Here is a 24,318-nt window from a genome sequence, read left to right as displayed (position 1 = left end):
TCCTTTGAATTTGAAAAGGGTTTTATTGCTTTTATTCACTGTATTGCTCATATGTACATAAGCGTTAATCTCTACGAATAGTGGACCTATTTGGGAGAATAATACTGGCTTGAGTATAACCAAGTTGAGGTGATATAACAATTTGAAAATTCATATATAATTTGTTGAACTTATGTGTCTGAATAACTAAAGAACTTCACACTTTGGCCGCGGATTTGACATTTGGATTCTAGCTGTAATAAATGTAAAATGTTCTTGAGTATACCCCGCACAATTCTCTGTCATGACCCTGTTTCAGTGTTTACTCTTACAGTGCAGTAGCGTTTCACTGAATTAATATTTCGCTATTCTGTCATCTAAACCGGCTATAACCAATGGATCGATACCGGTGATCGATCACCTAAACAAGCCACTCAGTTATAGTATTGTAATTGTCGATTGATTTCTGACTTAATATAATTGAACAATTGTCTGGTATTGATTATTGAATTAAGCCAGATCGATCGTCATACATATTTGAGGGACATTTTCATGCCCTTTACTCGCATGTCACCCGAGAGGCGGAGGCGCTTGGTGCACAAGGATATCAGTTCCATTATAAATAGTCCGGAGCTCCACAGAACTAGGTTCCGTCTAGTAATTACATTCAGAACACGTGTTGACATCCGACGTCAAAATTAAGCCTCGATATGCTCAAGTAAAATGTTGCGGTGAAATGGAGTTTAACTTCGCTTTCAATATTATTTCACTTATTAGAGACGTGCATGCCACTCGGACCAGTCCCTGTTTTATTCCCCCCAATGTCGAGCGCCAGGCAGGGTAACAACAAGTACCATTTTTCGTGTCTTTTGTCATGACGCGGCCAGGGGATCGAACCACCAACCACCCGCTCTTGGGGCTATGCTCTGTCCACTACACCACGGTGGCGGTTGCGATCTGCTGGTGTTCAGGGTGAATTATGACCATTGCAATGAGTAAGTGGGTGTTGTTTAATGCCCCAGTCAGCAATATCCTAGTTACTACACGGTGCTCTGTAAGTAATCAAGTCTAATTGTGGTTGATATTAAGAGCAACGCTTAAATCCGAACCCGACCACCATTTAGTCGCCTCGTACGACGCCCATACCTTACTTGGGACTAAGGGGGCGCGCCAGAAATAATATGATCATGGGTTCGAATCTCTGATTCGCTTCGCTCATGATCTTTGGTCTCTCAGCACAAGGGGCGGTCGGGTAGCCTAGTGGTTAAAGCGTTCGCTTGTCACGCCGAAGACCCGGGTTCGATTCCCGACATGGGTACAATGTGTGAAGCCCATTTCTGGTGTGCCCCGCCGTGATATTGCTGGAATATTGCTAAAAGCGGCGTAAAACCATACTCACTCACTCACTCACTCACTCAGCACCATACTTTGCCCCAGTGGGTTTCAGTAATTCAACGATTTCCTCTTTACAGCAATCAATAATCACCCATTATGCGAATGCCCATTGACTTAATGCAGTCTCGCAAGCTGCAAATAGTGCAAGAATCTTGGATATTCAAATTTAGTCAAGATGTAGCGGGCATCAAATTTCCAAAGTCGTTAGATGGGATTCGAACCACGGACCTTCTGTTCAGAGGTCGGACGCCTTGTCCACATGACTAACATGTTAGCCCCGTCAGTAAGCTGACAAGGTAAGGATGTCATCTGTGGGATGACTCCATGCCCTGCTACATAACCCACCGTCAACAGGCACGTCCCAGGCCGTAAAGTAACTAAAGAACTGAGGTATATTTATAAGAACGTGGTCAGCCGCACATTGGGCGCCTATGTAGAGGCCATAAAACTTCCTAGTCTCGTAATAGGATTCAACCACAGACTTCTGATCCGAAGACTTCTGTCCACATGACCAAAGAGGTTGACCAGGTCAGTAAGCTGACAAGGAAAGGATGTCACCTGTGGGATGACTCCACGCCCTGCTACAAAAGATGAACTTGCAGCCCCTGCAGTTGTCGACACTTACATAACCTTCATATGATAATTTGTCGCCCCATATGAAAAGTGGGGCGGTCGGGTAGCCTAGCGTTCCCTCGTCACGCCGAAGACCCGGGTTCGATTCCCGACATGGGTACAATGTATGAAGCCCATTTCTGGTGTCCCCGCCGTAATATTGCTGGAATATTGCTAAAAGCGGCGTAAAACCATACCCACTCACTCACCCCATATGAAAAGTCTGTGAGACGAAATGGCGTCTGGCGTCCCGCGTCCATGACCAGCGTTCGAGAGAAACGGCTAGTTGATAAACAGCTAAAGTTTGCCACTCGTCCAATCGCTAGTATTATCTTAATTGAATCGATACATCAAATTTGACCACGTTTCCACATTTGTACGAAATTAATTGTGGCCCAGAACAGCTTTACATCTGTTTCATGTTTTAATAAGGCAAACTATTGATGATTGTCAGTTGGTGATTGCTGTATTGAATTCTCTTGCCGTAATGAACAATATTAGCATATTGGTACTGCTCTATAACTTGATCTAAATACAGTGGAACCTCACTTATCCATGTACCCGCCAAAGGGGATATCTTCCACGTTTCTTATATCCAAACCTCACGCCATTATTTACCTGTTGTGGCAAGCATCTTAGTACAGGAAATTGCACATTCGGCTTCTCCAACCACAATCGAACTCCGTTATCTCGAACTCGAATGTACCGATATCAGGGCCGCCCTTCTTAATATATGCATACAAGATGTGACCGCTTATCTCGAATTCGAGACACAAATATATAGCGCTATCTCGAACCTTGAACTTAGTCCCTACTTTGACATTACCATGTACAATTCTGTACATGTATCTCGAAGTCATCAACAGTTTTTAAGAAGCGTAAATGATTACGCATTTCACATAGCGGTGAGCAATTCTCCAAGATACATCTTGTACCTTTCCTCACACAAAACAGCTAACATCCTGTAAAATACAGTGCAATTTGAAGCAATTGTTCCATCAATATCAAAATTCCGATAATGTGGATGTATATACATGTCCGCACACTATAATTTGATCATGTATTCAAACAGTGAGTTTCTGGAATGCCTCTTGTGTCGTTGTATATTGAGCACCACATTTCATTCGCACCTGACGAGGTGGGGAATGATGTATGGTTCAGTGTTTACAACACTGAGTACTGGATGTTTTGTCCTACATGTAATACATGTATATTGTACTTAATTTGTCACAGCTATTATTGATTAGTGACTGCGAAATAATGTCAACATATCATCGCATACACGTGTAGTGTTCTTAGTTTCTCACATATGCAATCGTATTGCTATGGATCTGTAATACTGTTACTTGGTCTCTACGGATGTCCATGCCTCGCTATCTCGAATGTCTTGATAACTCGAAGTTACAACAGGGTCCCGCTAGGTTCGAGAATCCCGCTATCGTATTGTTATGGATCTGTAATACTGTTACATGGTATGTACGGCTGTCCAGGCCTCGCTACCTCGAATGTCTTGATAACTCGAAGTTACAACAGGGTCCCGCTAGGTTCGAGAAGCCCGCTATCGTATTGTTATGGATCTGTTATACTATTACATGGTATGTACGGCTGTCCACGCCTCGCTATCTCGAATGTTTTGACAACTCGAAGTTACAACAGGGTCCCGCTAGGTTCGAGATACCGGGGTCCGACTGCAGTAGGTAAATTTCAATACCTTTCAGATGTCATGTATTAGATGAACATAGCAAATGTTAGCACTTGGTATAAGTTACAGGTGAATAAGAGTAGGCCTCAAATAACATCAGCATGGCATGTGAGCATCACCATGACAATCCGAGTTGTATCGCAGGGTTCAGGACATGAACCATCCAATCAACATACCTAACATTAACTATAACCCTTCAGACAGCCAGGAAAGGACTATCTTCGTATTCACGGATAGTATCTGAGACAAGTGGGATTGGTACAAAAAAAGTAATTTCTTAATCTCAGAAAAGAACCAAGTTCAAATCTGTCAGAGTATGTGAATTTTCCTAGCTATACACCTCTATCACAAAACGTCGCATAAATATGCTTCTTCAAACGTTTGTCAAAAGTTATCAGTATGAAGGAAAACAATATGTATGCTAGACTTCCTCATAGGTACATATAGTGACACACATTGAAGAAGAATAATGGTTACTAGCATCAGACAAGATGTGTTTTGTGCTCAATTTCATCTCGAAACACATCAAGATTTGAGAGATTTGAACCCGAACGACGACATTGTTGCGTTTCATTATCTCATGCCTGAACACACAGGACAACTTAATTTGATTTTTGTGGACCTTTGCCAAACATTACAAAAGTTCGAATATCTGATTTCAAAGTGTCTCAGTATATACAGTAAACTACGGTTATAACGAACTGAAAGGGACCACTAATTTCAGTTCGTAATAACCGTAATTCGTTATAAGCATGTAACAACATATATACAACAAATGCCCGGACTACAAAATAAGTTCGTTATAAGCATGTTCGTTATAAACGTAGTTTACTGTATGTGGAGTATGGGGACAGGGCATTATGGCAAGAAGTAGGCATCCCCATGGGCATCAATTGTGCTCCCCTTCTTGCAGGTTTGTTATCTTCAGTATATGAGTCGGAATGTCAGTTCGGATTGACAAAATCAGAACAAGGGAATTTGACCAAGAAGTTGAACTTTAGCGCCAGGTACATCGATGATCTGATGTCATGGTCAAATAGACCATTCCCATTTACAGATTTATCCTTTTGAACAAAAATTAGAAGAGGCACGTGAAACCTCCTTTTTATATCAATATTCATTCAGAGTGACAATAGACTATCCACAACACTGTACGATAACTTCTTTTTCTTCTATGATGGTGACTTCTTGAAGTCAAATACTAGTAGTATTCCTTTACGTTCCAGTAGCTCCGGCCTTTGGTGTCTACATTTCATAACGTTTAGGGTACAATATCTATGCATAAAGATTCAGAGTGACAAAAACTATCCACAAGACTGGATGGGGTGATTTGAACTTTGCAACAATCAACTTTCCCTTCATGTCGAGCAATGTTCCAGTAGCTCCGGCCTTTGGTGTCTACATTTGATAAGTTTTGAGTTACAATCGAGCACGCCCTCTCAACGAAGATTTCAAAGCGAGTCATACGAGGGTTGCTGCATTCAAGGCCTCGATAAAACTTTCAAAAAGTGTTAAGGCAGACATGTGGAGGACAATTCCCAATTTGACGCATGAGTGACAGAAATTATGTCTGATTGCTCGCCATGTAGTCGAAATCTGACAATGCACTCAATGATTATGGGACTTGTATTTTCAAAAACAAAAACAAAAAATCACAACCCACAATCTGAAACCTTCCATCCTCACCCCAAACCACCACACATTCCGAAACCCTGCACATGTTTTATAGTTACATGTGTGTCTCCGAAACTAGCAAAATTTCAACCTTCAAAAGCAAAATACATTATCAGTAAAATATAACGTTTCGTAAAGCAATATTGATGGTTTTCTGAAGAAAATTGATCTTAATGTGGACAGAACTAAAAACACCGATTATTTTAGTGGGAGGTTGTTTTTGTCTTTAAAAGATGATATCATAAAAACAAACATATCGCTGTCAATGAATGATGACTGTCAATCACGTGTTGTATGGGGGACATTAACCCCCCATATGCCATTATCACGCTGAGGAATGTCGTGTATAAAATCCCAAGAAAAAGGAACGCAAGTTCTGTACAATATATATAAAATCTATTTATCCTAAAATAGGGGTTTACCTCCATTGTGATCCCATTAATTCAGATTTCTGAAAAAAAAAAAAAAAAAATGAATACAGATTTCACTCATGGAAATCTCACCGGGTTTATTACCAACAGGGAAATGTCCTCGATGAAGTACTTTCCGGCATATCGACAGACAGGACTTTGCACTAAAGAATGATAAATACAAAAATGAGAACATTTAATAATTCCCGCTATCAATAATCACTCACATCTACTGATTGATGCCAATGAATTCTCCATTAATGAAAAATATCCCACCAAAGTCTATTAAATCTCCCCACCCTCATTGAAATGATCCACGGTTAGAAGAGTTAACCACCCGTCATCCGAGATATCGAGCTGGGGCTCTCTGCTGAGGAAACCTGGGTTGAAAAGGTTTCTTGACTTTCACAATGGCGGCTCTAGAAATTTCACACGAGATGCAAATGTGGACAAGCATCGTCCATTACCGCATTGATCGGGAGTATGCGCCTGTGTCGTCTACCGAATAAACATCAACACAATCACTGTACGCTTTAAAGATCAAACAGACACTTACTGAGCCCCGGGTCAAAGCAACTGTACCAGCATCCACCTGTATTCTGTATTCACCTGCGTTTACCTGTAATTACTTGGAAGACGCCAGGTAGTCCACATGCAGTGTCTCGGAGCCTCAAGTTGATAGTATGAGTTCTTCTGACAAGGAGTCTAAAAGATTAGCGATTTCATTTTGTGCCAGAAGCGATTTTCATCAACGATTTCAACGCCCGACAGACGTAATATTAGGAGTATATAGACATTCATGGATTTTTGGACTCGGGTGTGAAATTTGTGAAACGGATTAATTACGCCTTCTTGAGTGTGGGAGTTATGGTATTTGCGAGTAGACGACTGGCTTGATGCTGGATCTGAACGTTAGAGGTATTGACTGTGGATTTAGAATGGTGTGGACGACGATAAGACAAAAGGTGTTCCTCTGGCTGTTCCCGTCACTAAAATGACAGATCTAAAGGCAAATACTTGACATCGTCAGTAGCATTATCAGATGATGAATGACTAATTTTATATCATTCGTCAGGATTTGTTCTTGAAGAAGTGTCAGTGAGCATCAGTGAATACCTTGTTTGTTATTCCATACATCTACGTATCACAGGGAAAGACCATCCTACAAATTAACGTGAATGTCATTAACTGGATCTTTTGAAGGATAAGGACAATGGATTATGTCCCTTCACGAGTGCTTTGAGAGGAGAGTATTGTCACAAATACCAGGACTGGTTGCATAACAGTGTATTGACACCAAATGTGTTTATATAGATTGCTAACACCCATGCAGTTGCTGCAGCAGGTTTTCAACAAACATCACAATCATATTGCGTGGGTTGAATACGGACTTTTATGATTCCCTAATTTATGTACGACCATTAGAATCATACTTAATAGACTTTATGCAATTCTATTTAATCTGAATACACTGCGCTGTTGTAATATGTATTCACAGAGTAAACACATAGACCAGGAAACCTGTTATGGACTAGTGTGTGGTGTTGGTTTGTCCCGGAAAACTCTTCATTGGACACGCCTACTGTTAGAAAGGCAACTGAACAGCGCAATACGATGCAGTCGCATACAAGTCTACGAGAGAATGCCTTCGAAAGTGAACCCTTACTGAAAAGGTTTTGAGTTGATAGATTTATCCGAACTGACTCGTTCTTGGAACACATTTTCAAAGGATTTTGAAAATGTTAACCAGGTTGGAACAGGCGGACAGGACCCGTGTCGCAAATCATGGCTTTGGTGCACAATAAACTATGATTCATATATTACAGAGGCTCTCAAAGATACATCCTCAACATACCAACAATCTATTAATACCCACAAGGTGTCAAGAACCTAGGGAAAAGTGTCCAGTCATTGGTTTACAGGTACTTTATTTTGAGAAACTCTCGAAGTTGGTGCTGTAATTGGTTTGAGGTTTCTCCGATGAAACGTAAAAGTGCCCATGTCGCCTGGTTTGAGATTCCTCGAGGGAAAGATTCCCCACATCATCCAGGACTGTACTGAATGCTGATGCCAAATTTATGGATTGAAATGACGATTTTGCATGATAAACGACACTGAAGTATGGGTAGGTCACGAGAGTTGGGTCATCGAACAAAGACGTGTGCTGGTTGATGATGACGAACGGAGCGAGTACCTTTGTTGCTTCTTTGTGGGGGAAGGTTTGCTGTGTCATAAAGAACACTGGTTGATTGACGAGCCGCGTTCATGTCTTGCTGTGATGGCTGATGAAACATGTAAAGGCAAAGGCAACTCTTTATTGGTTTTACATTTCTGAAATAATTGGAAACAGTGCTCTTGTGGAACGAAGAGGTTTGACACCGATCTTTAGAGGTTAACGTTCGTATTATCGTTTGTCTTGCCATCTTGGTGAGGTTTTCTATAATGTATTACATAGAATCACAACTTTAAATTATGTTTCTTGTAGCAATGACCGAAACGAGATAAAAAAATGATGTTTTGTGATATATGGAGATATTATAATAAGGATATCGAGACGTGAATATTTGAGCCTTCATACAATTCTACAGGAAGGATACTTGATTCGGAAAAGACATTCTTAGAATGAGACTTCAAATGAGAATTTGATTACTGTGTAAATTAAGACAGCATCTCAGTGGTCTCTTTGTGATGGGCCATTATTTCCTGGATTGACCGTTCTGAAGTACTAACATCCCAATGGGTCAGTTTCTGGAGGAATCAGGACGGGGCCACGGGGGAAACCGGCGCCAAGCCAATCGACGCAAGAGCAAGCGTCGGAATTCCCGTAGGCGGTCATCATATGGAGTTCCTTCCCTTGGTGAAAGGTGGGTTGGAGGCCAAGGTCGCATGAAATGAGTGCGTCATTATTTATATACAATTACCGGCCAGGTGTCATTCGAAGGTCTCTCTATATAGAATAAGTACTGGGGTACTGTGTACCACAACGAGGGTAGCCTAGTAGTTCAGGCGTTTGCTCGTCACGCCGAAGACACGGGTCGATTCTCAACATTGTCCATTGTATATTGTGGCTGTATATTCTTGTGACGTATTATTGAACGCGGGATAAACTATTCTGAAGAATTGAATTAAGACTAAGCGGTTGAAAGCTGTTCATATATGTTTTTATTTAATTTGTTTCGGGTGCATGTGCAATAATACTGGTGTAGAGTTAAATATGTTTTAACGAATAATGTGAAATTCTAAAGATAATGATAAAAAGGTAGAGTTTTTATATTACACTTCTCGGGTACTTGAATCTTCATGTAACGGTACTCGGGGGTACAGCATGAGGTATTGCTCCTGTCTGCCTTGCGTCGATATACCATTCCTTGCACTTTGGTTTATTTTAAAGTTTGAACACGGTATAAAACAGCACTCGCCAATTCAGTTTAACTATCGTTAGTCTAACAATAGCTCAATATTCCTTTCCGATGTGCAATAAACAGGTGATAATTCTACCCCAGTAGCAGAACAGAGTAAATACCCGGGCAGCGGTTCTACCATACTCTACCCGGGGACCTGTTTAATGTCTACTAAATCGTTCATTAAACACGTTCAAACATCGGTCACCTCATAAATAGACGTTCAGGAACTCTAACTTTATTTACTCCGCGAGATATAATTGCATAGATACAGAATATAACATTAACATGGAAATATGTTCAGTTCCTCACACAACCCGTCACCAATCACAAGCTTCGCACAACAACACCTGACAGATGCACTTTACCATTCCATGATGGTGCCAAAACCATTCTCCCTTGTGTGACGTCACTATCGTGACTAGCTGACATTATTCCCAGGAATCGATATCCGCCACTTAGCGCACACGGGACTTTACCTGTTTGGATTTTAACCCATCTACTCTTTACTGTAGCTTTGAGAGTCCAGTGCCTGTTATTTTGTCACGGATAATATAATTTCGATTTTTAAGGCTATCCAAACGAATGGCATTCAGGAAAGGTATCACTCCCTATCGTTTTATGTGTTAGTTATATAATGTAGTATCGACAGTTTTAGGTCTTAGATGGTCTTACTGTTAGCATCTGTGGGCCGTCATGGTTGGTTTCTATAAAGTAGTTAATAACTAGGGGAGCATGTACGAAGGAATAAACGAGTCACGGTGACGATTTCTGTCAGGTGACGATTAGGCGGTGACTGAAGCCGTCATGGAAATCAAAAGAACAGACCGGAAACAACCCATTTTCCCAAATACGACAGGAAATTCGGAATCTAAACAAACTTCATTTAGCTATTAGAATCAGAGCGTTTATCTTAATACGCTTAGATCTTGATGTGGGGGCGGTCGGGTAGTCGAGTGTTTAAGCGTTCTCTCGTCACGCTAACAGGTTCAATTTTCCACATGGGTACAATGTGTGAAGCCCATTTCTGGTGTCCCCCGCCGTGATATTCAAATATCACCAAATAAACTGAACTCTGTAATGTAATTTAAAAGAGAGTAAGTGTGTTATACGTGTAACCGTTGTTTACTGATTGGCACAGCGGCTATCTTGGCACCAGAATGTTTTGTCTTAAAAAATTGTAAAATTGATCATGCACTGTATATATTTTTTACCCAACCGACTATTTTCATTTCGACCACGGGGGTACGGGTGGCCCAGTCGTCTAAGGCGCCGCGATTCGCTGTGCAGAGTTGCGTCCCTTGGACACGCCAGAAACCTATGATTGTGTGTTCGAATCCAGGTTCGCCCCGATTATGTTTCTAGGTTTGTCAGCACCATACCCGTGTTCGTGGGTTTCACCGAAGTGGTAAACGTCTTGAGACCTGCATCACTTCGGGCTTTCCTCCCACATTTAGCTGACACGCCGTGATATGACTGGAATACTGTTAAAAGCGGCGTTAAACCCAACTCACTCACTCACTCATTTCGACCACTGACCCCATGTTTTTGAGAAAAAAAGTCAACCAAATAAAAGAAATAAAATGCCTTAGGCGACAAGCATAGGTTACTGTTGGGACCAGTTCTAACTCGGAATCCCCACATAAGAGTAGATCTTCCTTCATATAGTTTTAGGGGCTGTGGGATAGCCTTGTGGGTAAAGCGTTCGTTCGAAACGCCGAAGACACGGTTCGATTCCCCATATTGGTACAATGTGTGAAATCCATTTATGATGTCTCCTGTCGTGAAATTGCTTGAATATTGCTAGAAGCGGCGTTAAACCATACTCACTCACTCACTCACTCACTCACTCATTTATAACATCCAGATTAGTTGGTTGTTTGGTTGTTGTTTTACGCCGCACTCATCAATATTCCAGCTATATGACAGCGGTCTGTAAATAATCGAGTCTGGACCAGACAATTCAGTGATTGAGATCATGAGCATCGATCCGCGCAGTTGGGACAAGCTTCAACCAATTGACAAGCTTCAACAAAGTCAGCGAGCCTGACATCCGGATTATAATAGGCCCCCAGCAGTCTATGCTTGATGTAAGAGGCAACTAAATTGGTCCTGTGGTCAGATTCGTTTATTTTGCTTATAACGCAGTTCATAGGTCGTGACCGCCTCCGTGGTCTAGTGGTAGAGCGTCCGCCCGGAGAGCGGAAGGTCCGGGGTTCCATCCACGGCCGCGTCATACCAAAAGACGTTAAAAGATGGTACTTGTTGTTACCCTGTCTGGCGCTCGGCGTTAAGGGGTTTAAGCAAGGACTGGTCGGCTCGGAGTCCGTATACTGTGTCTGAGTGGGGTATTCATGTTAAACTACGGTATGGTATCTCAGTGTGCTAGCACTATAAATCGGCATCAGTCTGGTCTAGTACAAGCAGCAACACACACACACACACGTGCATGTACGTCGCTATATAAGTGCAATAATCTTGGACGCGACGTTAAACCCAATTTCACCTCACCTCATAGGTCGTAATGGCTGGTCTAAATTCGTTTAGTTTGCTTATAACGTAGTTCATAGGTCGTACTGGCTGGTCCAGATTCGGTTATTTACAGGCAACTGCCATATGGATGCATTATTGCTGTTGCAGCGTAGTACAAAGTCGCTCACTCCTGCTTCATAGAGCCGATGGATGGTAACATACAGCTTATCGTTAGCGTCGAATACTATATCCATGTAACATGATGCTTACATTGTTCCGACCGCCTCCGTGATCTGGTGGACAGAGCGTCTGCCCGGAGAGAGGAAAGTCGGTGGTTCGATCCCCGGCCGCGTCGTAACAAAACAAGTTAAAAGGTTGTACTTGTTGATACCCTATCTGGCTCTCGACACTAAGGGGATAAAACAAGGACTGGTCGGTTAGGAGTCCGTCTGAGTGGGGTATTCATGTTTAACTGCGGGCTGGTATTAATCGGCATTAGTCGGGACGAGTACAATCAGCCACACATACGTGCATGCACGTCGCTTTATATACGCAATCTTCTTGAACGCGACGATAAACATGATTTCACTTCACCTCACACAGTATTATTTTCTGTATATATAGGGGTAACCACGCGAGTGTGTTTGGGGATGGTAAATATCCTGCATTAGGAATAAACATTGTATTTAGCGAGCCTTGGCGAACTAAATACATAGTGTTTATTCCTAATGCAGGATATTTACCATCCCCAAACACACAAGCGTGATAACCTCTTTATCATATAATGTCATTTTCTAATTCTGTGCTTCAAAAAATCGCTTTCCCTCTCTCACAAACATTTTCCTGGAATGCGCGCATTAATCTATTACGTCACAGGGTAAGTGATGTGTCAGTCGGACAGTGACAGTAGCCTATATAGTTCCAACCGAAATCTGTTTCTTACAGGGGCGGTCGGGTTGCCTAGTGGGTAAAGCGTTCGCTCGTCACGCCGAAGACCCGGGTTCGATTCTCGACATGGGTACAATGTGTGAGGCCCATTTGTGGTGCCCCCCGCCGTGATATTGCTGGAATATTGCTAAAAGCGGCGTAAAACCATACTCACTCACTCACTCACTGTTTCTTACACCGTGGCGAAGCAACATATACGCAAAACAACAATTGTTTTTCCTTTCGCGGCAATCCATCGGTCTGTCCGCTAGAGTAACTGCCCTTTGTGAAAGGGAAGCTACTCTAACCCTAATCTATGAGACGTCACGGCCACGTTCAGACGTTGTTGACAGTCGGTCTGTCCTGTCATAACGTTAAGAAGTGTAGTCAGATGTACACACAGCGACAAAACGAAACAAGGTAAAAAATCAAACATATTTCGGCCAAATCCAACTATTTTAATTTGTGGAGAAGGTTTCAAGTCGCAGAGATCTACAAGCACAGATATGGCTACTGGCCCCGCTTGGCTAGGCCTCGTGCCTTCGCAAAATTGTTTCGAAATTTATATCTCCAAAGTTGCCAAAACTTATAAAATGCCTTGGCGACGTCACAGTTAGACACTGATTTTCAGTATATTAAACAGTTCTTTTGATAATGATAGCAATTATCCCTGTAGTATTCAGATTCCCGATGCTTAATTCTGACTCGATCGCCGAATGACGAGGACGACGCCATGTTTGATTATAAACAGTGAAAGTAGTCCCTACTTGACCTTTGACATTTGCATCTCTATCCGCATATGACCCCAACGGATATCGTTTTTATCCGTTGGCTTTATCCTGCCGAGAAACCTACCCATTATATGATAAACATATTTATCTGCAATTAATAATAAATACGAAAATAAATTAATTGCATGGTTCCCTGTCTATTATTGTTACAATTGTAATGGTCCGATAGGCGAGGTGCCCTGACAAGCCGGATGGAATTGATGGGTCTTCATTGTACTATTATCGGGATCGTAGAGTTGACGTGGGGAATCGGTTTATCTTGACATTCGCTTTTTGGCCGTTGGCCTTTCAAAATCTCATCAACTGTCAACTTTGCTGTACGACATTGTCGTAGATCACAAGGGTGCCGTGGGGTTCCTGGGTTAAGAGTGGTCCCCAGCAACCTAGGACGGACACCACTAACAGGATCGGGTGGTCAGGATCGGGTGGTCAGGCTCGCTGACTTCGTTGATGCATGTCATCCTATCCCAGGTGGATCAATGGTCATGTTCTCTGGTCCAGACTCGTTTTCTTTAAGTAATTTTTGTGTTCGATGTAACTGCTTCGTTGACCTTGACCTTGATCTTACTCTGATGCAGTAATTATCATTTTATAATGTCATGGTATTTGGTGTTTGCAGCCTGTTTGTGTTTCCGTTCTAGGGTTTACATTCCATGTTATTGCTGTAGGCCATATAAATGTACGAGGCTTATTTGCCATTCTTGCAGTAACATGTTTAATGAAATATTGTGTCAGAAATGGCTCACTGTCTAATATTGATCTCTGCCTTTTCTAGGGACAAGGAAAGATGGTGCAAGTGTACAAGGAGACCAAGTGTCTCATATTGACCTTTGTCGTTCCAACGAGACCCAGTGTCTCACATGATCCTTGCTCTACGACAAGGAGACCCAGTGTCTCATGTTGATCCTTGCTCTAAGACAAGGAGACCCAGTGTCTCACATGATCCTTGCTCTACGACAAGGAGACCCAGTGTCTCACATTGATCCTTGCTCTAAGACAAGGAGACCCAGTGTCTCATGTTGATCCTTGCTCTACGACAAGGAGACCCAGTGTCTCACATTGATCCTTGCTCTACGACAAGTAGACCTATTATCTCACATTGATCCTTGCTCTACAAGGAGACCCAGTGTCTCACATTGATCCTTGCTCTACGACAAGGAGACCCAGTGTCTCATGTTGATCCTTGCTCTACGACAAGGAGACCCAGTGTCTCACATTGATCCTTGCTCTAAGACAAGGAGACCAAGTGTCTCATGTTGATCCTTGATGTTCCAGGAATGAGGAGGAGTTGATGCAGGTGTACAAAGACAGCAAGAAGGCCGTGACAGAGGAGGAGTTATTAGAAAACCTACAGACACAAAAAGACATAATAGATAACGTTAAGTTACAGCCATGGGGGATGTCAAAGAAGATGAAAATGCTGGGGTATGTACAATAGAGTAAAAATATCGGACAATTATGAAGAGAAATATGTTAGCAAGTTGGTAAATCCATAAACAACATTGCAAAACCTTTGCGGTTAATGTGCAATGGACACATTTTCACTATATCTGTATATATACTACTCAAAAGATGTCAAGGACCACTCGATTTTTTCATATTACTATAGTTAATATGCCATGTCATGATGCTAAGTTCTAGGTATCGATCTCAAAGACCGCTCAGAATACTGAGATCCATCTTTTGGAGTTGATTTGCCACCTTTTAGGGACTTTGAATGTAGAACTGTTTTATCTAAAAATCTCACCGAGACACCGTATTGTCATTTTATAATACACTTTAAAATACCGGCACAAAACGCCATTGCGAGAACTTGTGTAAAGAATACAAAATTGCTTGAGAGACTTTTAATTTGAAACTTTGAATTTTTTAAACGTTCAAACAATTTTTTCAAAGTCCAACTGAACACAGAGATCTTCACAGATAAAATAATGTTTTTTCTTCAATAAAGATCACAGCATCATGAATAAGAACATGATCGACATTAAAGTAACAAAACCTTTCTATTATCGCAAGAAATATCTTCCATTTAGGATTCCCGGCCATATCAAATAGTGATGATACCAGGTGTTCGCTAAAAGGTGAACCTCTTCATCCTCGCCGGTGTCAGTCGTCACGAACTCACGTTTGCCTTTAATATACATGTACAGTAAACTACGGTTATAACGAACACGCTTATAACGAACTGACGGATATAACGAACTTACTTTTTGGTCCCGACTGTTTGCTGTAATTATGCTGTATATATGCTTATAACGAACTACGGTTATAACGAACTAAAATTAGTAGTCCCTTTGAGTTCGTTATAACCGCAGTTAACTGTATGGTTTTTTCCAGACTTGCTCAAGCCTACGTGGAGAAGTTCGAGGGGAAACTCTCTAGGAGCCAGGGCTATCAACAGAAGTGGAGAACGGTGGGTGATGGAGGATTAAAACACATTTACTATTTCTTAAGCGGTGTACATTTGTCAAGATAAAGGGCTTTAGCTTTTGTTTCTTACAACCTTTAATGTTTATCCCACAAGAGACACCGTTTTGGATATAAAAACAAAGCCGAGACCCGTAAAGGGTGACTATGCTTGTCGTAAAAGGCGACTAAGGGATCGGGTGGTCAGGCTCGCTGACTTGGTTGATGCATGTCATCGATCCCAATTGCGTGGATCGATGCTCATGATATTAATCATTGGATTGTCTGGTCCAGACCCGATTATTTACAGACCGCCGTCACATAGCTGGAATATTGCTGAGTGCGGCGTTAAACAACAAACCAACCTACAAAGCCGATGTGAATTAGTGATTTGATGAAAACGATGTTGTCATACTACCTCTGTATTGATATGACTGGATTAACTCATGTGCAGCGTTCAGTTCACATTACCTATTCCATACATATTTTCTGTTTCAGTTTTTCCGTCAGCTCAATAGAAACTGGAACAACCTTGTGGCTATGCTGGTGCCCTGGGAGATGCGGATCAAGCGGATAGAGAGTGGGTAGATTACGACATAGCTAGAGATGGGTAGATTAACGACATATCTAGAGATGGGTAGATTAACGACATATCTAGAGATGGGTAGATGACGACATATCTATAGATAGGTAGATAACGACATATCTAGAGATGGGTAGAATATAGACATGTCTAGAGATGGATAGAATATCGACATGTCTAGAGATGGGTAGATTAACGACATATCTAGAGATGGGTAGAATATCGACATGTCTAGAGATAGGTAGATTAACGTCACATCTAGAGATGGGCAGTATAATGACAGACGTATGTGTAGAACATTGACAGGTGTAGAGATGGGATGAACATTGACAGATGTCGAGAGGGGTAGATTAACGACATATCTAGAGATGGGTAGATTAACGACATATCCAGATATGGGTAGATTAACGATATATCCAGAGATGGATAGAATATCGACATGTCTAGAGATGGGTAGATTAACGACATATCTAGAGATGGGTAGAATATCGACATGTCTAGAGATGGGTAGATTAACGTCACATCTAGAGATGGGCAGTATAATGACAGACGTATGTGTCGGACATTGACAGGTGTAGAGATGGGATGAACATTGACAGATGTCGAGACGGGTAGATTAACCATATAACCAGATATGGGTAGATTAACGACATATCCAGATATGGGTAGATTAACGATATATCCAGAGATAGATAGAATATCGACATGTCTAGAGATGGGTAGATTAACGACATATCTTGAGATGGGTAGATTAATGACATATTTAGACATGGGTAGATTAACGACATATTTAGAGATGGATATATTAACGACATATCTTGAGATGGGTAGATTAACGATATATCCAGAGATGGGTAGATTAACAACATTTTTAGACATGGGTAGATTAACAATATATTTAGAGATGGATATTTTAACGACATATCTTGAGATGGGTAGATTAACGACATATCTTGAGATGGGTAGATTAATGACATATTTAGACATGGGTAGATTAACGACATATTTAGAGATGGATATATTAACGACATATCTTGAGATGAGTAGATTAACGATATATCCAGAGATGGGTAGATTAACAACATTTTTAGACATGGGTAGATTAACAACATATTTAGAGATGGATATTTTAACGACATATCTTGAGATGGGTAGATTAACGACATATCTAGAGATGGGTAGATTAATGACATATCCAGAGATGGGTAGATTAACGACATATCCAGAGATGGGTAGATTAACGTCACATCTAGAGATGGGTAGATTAACGTCACATCTAGAGATGGGCAGTATAATGACAGACGTATGTGTAGAACATTGACAGGTGTAGAGATGGGAAGAACATTGACAGATGTCGAGACGGGTAGATTAACGACATATCCAGAGATGGGTAGATAAATGACATGTCCAGAGATGGGTAGATTAACGACATATCTTGAGATGGGTAGATTATCGACATATTTACTAGTCTAGTATATACTAGTCCGGACTGACATATCAAGAAATAGGTAGATTAACGACATATTTAGAGATGCGTAGATTAACGACATATCCAGTTATGGGTAGATTAACGACATATCCAGAGATGGGTAAAGTAAGGACATAACGACGAGTGCTATGTTTCAGGTCACTTCGGGTCAGTGGTGGCCTCCTACTTTGTCTTCCTACGATGGCTCATCTGGATCAATATATGGCTCACCTTCTTGCCGCTCTGCTTCGTCATCATTCCCGAGGTACACGTCATCACTTTATGTGTTCTCTAACGCAGTTGATACACACGGTCAATTATGATCGTGCAAGCAACGTTATTATGGGGGATATAATGCGCCATAACCAACGGTACAGAATTGCTTCCCTTGGCAGCTCCTCAGATATTGGTCCGTTATGATCCCTCGTCTGTCGGAGTTTTGTGTAAAGCTAAGATAGTACCATAACATAGGCATTGTATGTTGGAGTCCGTTGATGATCTTTAATTACAATCCTGCATTCCGACCCCCTCGTGATATCACAGCACATGAGAAGTGATCCTCTTTGTCATAGTGTAACCACTAAATTACTAAAATTACTAAATTAAGTTCTTTATGAGAGATCAACCTCATCAAGGCGTTTTCAACGAAGACAGAGGATCCCTATAATCGCATTACTATAAATTAAAACACAATATACATAGGTCAAGTGTATTCAAGAATATTATACCTTTCGATGTAGTCTGAGGCGAACTCGGCAAAAAGACTGAAAATGTGAACTTTTAATGTTAAGTAACATATAAAGTAACATATATGAAATATTGGTACGAAGACATGGTCAATGGTCTGACAGCAACCCTTTTCCCTTCTTACATTTGCAATTTCATTATCTCTGCCTGATCAAGGAGGCACGGGTGGCCCAGTCGTCTAAGGCGCCGCGATTCGCTGTGCAGAGTTGCGTCCCTTGGGCACGTCGGAAACCTATGATTGTGAGTTTGAATCCCGGTTCGCCCCGATCATGTTTCTAGTTATGTCAGCACCTTACCCATGCTCGTGGGTTTCACCGAAGTGGTAAACGTCTAAGACCTGCATCGCTTCGGGCTTTCCTCCCGCATTAAGCTGTCACGCCGCGGTATAACTGGAATACTGTTAAAAGCGGCGTTTAACCCAACTCACTCAATCACTCACTCGTGGATAGGTCGAGAGTCTGCCCAGATAGCGACTCACTCACTCTGTCTGATCAAAGATTGTATGGATACAATTAATGAAAATGGACGACCTATCTTCCTTTAGAGAAAATTTATATACGATCCAAGTCAAAAGATTTGCTTATATTCAAAATTTAGAGAAAAAAATAGAAAATATCTCAAAACATCCAGTTTTACAACACACATTTTAGCATTACCAAAAAAATAAGGCTTCGTGTTGTAACAGGTCAAACCATGGTACCCATGAAGATCCGAGTTAGAATTGATCTTGAGCAACCCCATGCTTGTCGTAAGAGGTGACTAACGGGATCAGGTGGTCAGGCTTAGTGACTTAGTTGATGCACGTCATCGTATCCTAATTGCTCAGATCGATGCTCATTATGTCAATAACTGGGTTTTCCGGACCAGACTCGAATATTTAAGTCTAATTCTTATTCATTATGTGAAAATTTCATAAATGGTTCTGAAAACTATTGCTTAAATATATTAAATTATGTAGATCTCGTGGGCCGAAAAGAGCCCTTTTTCGTAGAAAATGTATTGATTATTGTTAACGTTTGGTCAAACTGGACACTGTAGCATCCAGTATTAGACAATGAAACTTAAATATTATTCAAAGCGGCGTTAAATTCCCTCACTCATTTTCCGACCTGTGAAGATCCGGGTAGAGAATAGGTCTTCAGCAACCGTAAAAGGCGACTATGCTTGTCGTAAAAGGCGACTAACGGGATCGGGTGGTCAGGCTCGCTGACTTGGTTGATGCACGTCATCGATCCCAATTACGTGGATCGATGCTCATGATATTAATCACTGGATTGTCTGGTCCAGACTCGATTATTTACAGACCGCCGTCATATAGCTGGAATAATGCCGAGTGCGGCGTTAAACAACCAACCAACCAACCAAATCACTCATTTTCCACGTGCATTGTACGTCCTCAGCTGATCGTGGGCGCCCCTCACGGCAACATGACGAGGAAAACTGTGCCGGCAGAGGAGGAGGCCACATCAGCCGATCTCAAAACAATCTGGGACGCCGAGGTAAGTTAACTTTTGCAAGGTGGTTTCTTGGGGAGAATATACATTCCCTCAAGAGTGGTCCTTGGCGATTGTTGATTTCGGATCCTTATTTGTTATGTGATTTTGTGATCGCAACGCAAACTCGATTATCCAGTGTATTTTATCGACATTCCATTTGATGAATTTCCTGAACCCTGGCGTATAATAAATAATAAAAATAAACAAACTCGAAATCAACTGCGGGTTTGTTTGTTATTATTATCAGTTACATTATCTGTTGTTATGTCAACATACCCGGTAATCGTTTTTTCAGAGTGTAAACCCCCTGGATACCACAGCGACACATATGTCCCTCCTCTTCAACCCTTACTTCGAAATCGAATAAAATTCAAAATACATCACGCAGATTAAATAATACACTTCACAGTTTTGAATTCCCCTTTCTGTTTATCATTTACTGTCATTTTAGGCAATTCAAAATTACTGAAAGTGACTTCTGAAAATTAGATACATTGTAAATCTCGCCTAATGACAATTCACGGCGTTATATAATATTTACTGTGTGTTTAGAAATCTAAATATCGGATATTTACTCGAGAAATTAAAGTAGAAAATTAGCATATTAGCGATCACGGGTATCAAATCACTACTGATAATTCTGAAACGTCGCTGATAAGCCTAGAATCGTTTAAAATGTTTTGGAAAATACGCATACACGAATGCCGAAGTGTCCACTCTTGGGCCAAAAGTGTTTCCGCAAGATGGCTGCCGAATATATGATTTACAACCGCTTCGCGTTTTCCGCTCAAACGGTTTCATGACGGATCTTTTGTAATGGGGATGTTAAGTGGGTCAACACCGATGAATCTGACAAGGGAAGTAACCCGAATTACCCCCCTTTTGTTTTTGTCGTCTGCTTAGCAATGGCAACCAAGCGGAAAGAATTGCCGGTACGTGTAAAAGAAATCATTGTACAAATGTCAAATGATGGAGTAAGTGGCCGAAAAATTGTTGAAAGGTTGAAAATTAATCCTTCTACCATTACCAAATTTCTCAAACGACATAAAGAACGTGGATCTCTGGAGAACACACCACGAAGTGGTCGGCCAACAAAATGTGACGTCAGGTCGGATCGCCAACATTTACGGATAGTGAAAGGCCATCGCAGGAAAACTTTAAAGGACATAACAGGACTTTTTAATGCTCAGGCCCCAACAACAATATCTGAGACATCAGTTAAAAGACGTTTGAAATTTTATGGTTACAAAAGAAGAGTTGTAAAGAAGAAAATTGTCGAATCGAAGCGGAATTGGTTTCGGAAACGGGCATGGTGTCGTTCAAGACTTCATCAAACTGTTGAAAATCATTGGAAACGTGTTATTTTTACTGATGAGACGCAGATTGTGTTGGGAAAAGATAGAAAAGTCGTTATTTGGAGAAAGGATGATGAAAAATGGGCCCCGAGGTTTTATTAGGTGAACATGCATATCCTGATCCGAAAGTGCGGGCGAGTGTCATGTTTAGGGGATGCTTGACATACGACGGTGTGGGGACACTGGTAAGAGTTGATGGGAATATAAACTCCCAGAAGTATGGAGACATTCTTGATGAGAATTTGTGGTCTGTAGTGGCAAAAGTTTTTCCGCAGGGCCGCTGGATATTCCAGGATGATAATGCACCACCCCATGTGTCAAGACATACGATGCAATGGAAAACTACGAACAATATGCCGACAATGTTGTGGCCGGCACAAAGTCCGCACTTGAATATTATTGAAAACGTGTGGAGAAAATTAAAACTTTGTCTACAGAGGCGAGTGCACGAGATAAAGAACAGGGATGAACTTATTCGAGTTGTTCAGGACATCTAGTCCTCCTTTTCTCAAGCCTACATACGAGCACTATACATGTCTATTCCATTCAGAATTCGTCAGGTTTACAGAGTAAATGGATGTATATCAATGTTCTAATACAATCAGGTACGTACCTTTGTTTTAATAACCAAAAATCTATACATGAACAAGTGAGGCGAGTTTTTCGAAACATCGCAGTCCGCCATCTTACGGAAACACTTTCGTCTAATTGTTGCATACATTGGCTCGATCACGCGTTTGATAATATTCATGGAAGGGTATCGTTGCACTAATTATGGAAATACACATATATACATTACAATGATGTGGTAAATTCAACAGAAGCCGTTTACAAAAGTGTACGTCCTGTGTGGCGCCATGACTGACGCTAAATCACGCACAACGATGACTGCAGTTATCTGCATTTCTGGCGGTAGTTATCTGCATCTCTTTCTTACATTGGAAAACATGATAAACAAATAACAGTACGCAGATTGTCAGAATGCTTCTGATTACTTACGTGACCCATTTATGTGTATACGATCCCTCCATCAACGAACATCCGCGTACTGTTGAGTGAACACACCATTTTATAAAAGCCGGTCACCGGTAGTGATGTCATACGGAAGTAAACATTGTTGTACATATTTGGTAACTTCTTTGAGGTGTAAACTTTCAACTTGGCACCCAGCGTGTTCTTTGTTTTTGTCTAGTTTGCATTTTCATCATCGCCTTGATAATCCAGATATGACGGAAACTTTTTTTGTGTCGGGTCACATTATTTATGAGTAGTAAGCAGCACATAGGATGACGTCACTTATGACAGTGGTGTCATGTATAATGCGCCACTGCAATCATGACAAATTCATCGTTTCGATGCTAAAAATATGCTATTTTGGGGTGTGAAAGAAACAGATTACTGCACTCGTGCCTGTCAGATACCATTGATCTTACAACTCGTTGTTACAAAGCGTATCTAACTCGCTTTCGCTCGTTAGATACGTTTTGAAACAACTCGTAAGATCAATGGTATCTGACAGACACTCGTGTAGTAATCTCTATTTCCTTCACAGTGATTCGGTCGCTTGCTTCAGGGAACATTTGTCACCACTCGCCCCTTTCCGTAACCTGGAAGAAGAATCGTCCACCTATAGATGAATGTTATGTGCGAAAATACGACAAACCAATCGGAATGCGCGCATGATTTCAAGTTCTTCGTCTAAGAATCCCTCAGAAATAATTTTTGATTTTACATATGTCTTGCATCTAAAAAAATACCCAAGACACAGTTACATGTGTTCAATCATGCTGTATGATTCTGCATGTCCCGATGTGCTTTATATTACATCTGAAATATATATAATATATGGGGAAATATATGTGAACCATTACCAACGAGTTGACTTGTTTTACGTATGCCCGTTTGCTCTAAGACGGAACCCTGTCGCAAAAATGGCCATGAGAGGGGCACAAGTCGGCTTGTCCCGGAATAACACGAGTTGGTCACGAATGCTTCAGGGAATTCAAATCACATTTTCACCCTTTGACTTTTGGTCATGTGACCCAAATTAGCCAATCACAACACAGAACACACTTTCTATAGATTTACAATGAAAAATAATACCCGTGCGGGTATTCCGGGGCATAGGTCTCCAGTACAACAAATATAAAGTAATAGTCTGGTAATGAGGATCGGGTATTACACAGCGTGGAGCGATGTTCATACCAACCACCGGCTTTCTGACCCAGACCCGATTGTGTCCATGCCGCAGCGACATTGCCGAACTGTTACTGACTGTGTTGTAAAACAATATACACTCAGGAACAAGTCGATAGCAAACGATAGCTCTTGTCATTTTATGAATTATTTCTAAGTAAAAAAATGTCCTTAATGAAAATTTGGGTGCTATTTATTTCCTCTATCAATGCTGTTTTGTTTATTTCAGGGTATACTCAAGTATTCAGTTGTCTTTTATGGTTACTATGGTAACACCGGCACAATTGGAAGCGGATATCGTTTGCCGCTGGCTTATCTTCTGACATGTTTCATGTCGTTTGCCCTCAGTTTCATCTTTGTGCTCAAAACGTGAGTTTTTGTAATCGTAACGATATTGTTCGTAAGTGTATTATCAAAATCAAAGAACTCATGAACAGACATTTATGTAAGTCAAATTCTCATAACGAAGACGGATATAACGATTATTCGACTTTGATCAGATGTCAATTCTGGACAACCGAAGTGGTGCATGCAGTTGCTAGTGTAAATGGTGACTCCCGACATTATGAAATGAGTTCATTAAATTGTTCCTCCCTTGGTTATCCATTAGGGAGGCACAATCGTGGCAGAAACCTATGATGGTGGGTTCGAATCCCGATTCGCCCTGAACTATTTACGTATTCCTTTTTGAGCAATACTCCTTT

General features: G+C 41.2%; 1 protein-coding gene across 2 annotated transcripts in view; it reads left to right on the top strand.

Annotated features, from left to right (window-relative positions):
- Positions 1-24,318, top strand: part of LOC139465691 (transmembrane channel-like protein 1) — a 49,726-nt gene that overhangs the window by 5,774 nt on the left and 19,634 nt on the right. Inside the window, exons 1-7 of one of the 2 annotated variants that reach the window (XM_071247476.1) lie at positions 8,206-8,636; positions 14,639-14,788; positions 15,701-15,776; positions 16,268-16,349; positions 17,979-18,085; positions 19,968-20,066; positions 23,844-23,983. In XM_071247476.1, coding sequence (XP_071103577.1) covers positions 8,509-8,636; positions 14,639-14,788; positions 15,701-15,776; positions 16,268-16,349; positions 17,979-18,085; positions 19,968-20,066; positions 23,844-23,983 — 782 coding nt within the window. In that variant the 5' untranslated portion in view covers positions 8,206-8,508. Of the gene's footprint in view, positions 1-8,205; positions 8,637-14,638; positions 14,789-15,700; positions 15,777-16,267; positions 16,350-17,978; positions 18,086-19,967; positions 20,067-23,843; positions 23,984-24,318 lie in introns of those variants that run through there. The other variant, XM_071247475.1, reaches the window with a different exon arrangement.

This window comes from Haliotis cracherodii, unplaced genomic scaffold, assembly GCF_022045235.1.
Source record: "Haliotis cracherodii isolate W230 unplaced genomic scaffold, xgHalCrac1.p SCAF_18, whole genome shotgun sequence".
In the NCBI taxonomy this organism is placed as follows: Eukaryota; Metazoa; Mollusca; class Gastropoda; order Lepetellida; family Haliotidae; genus Haliotis; species Haliotis cracherodii.
This window is presented reverse-complemented; position numbering and strand designations above follow the sequence as displayed.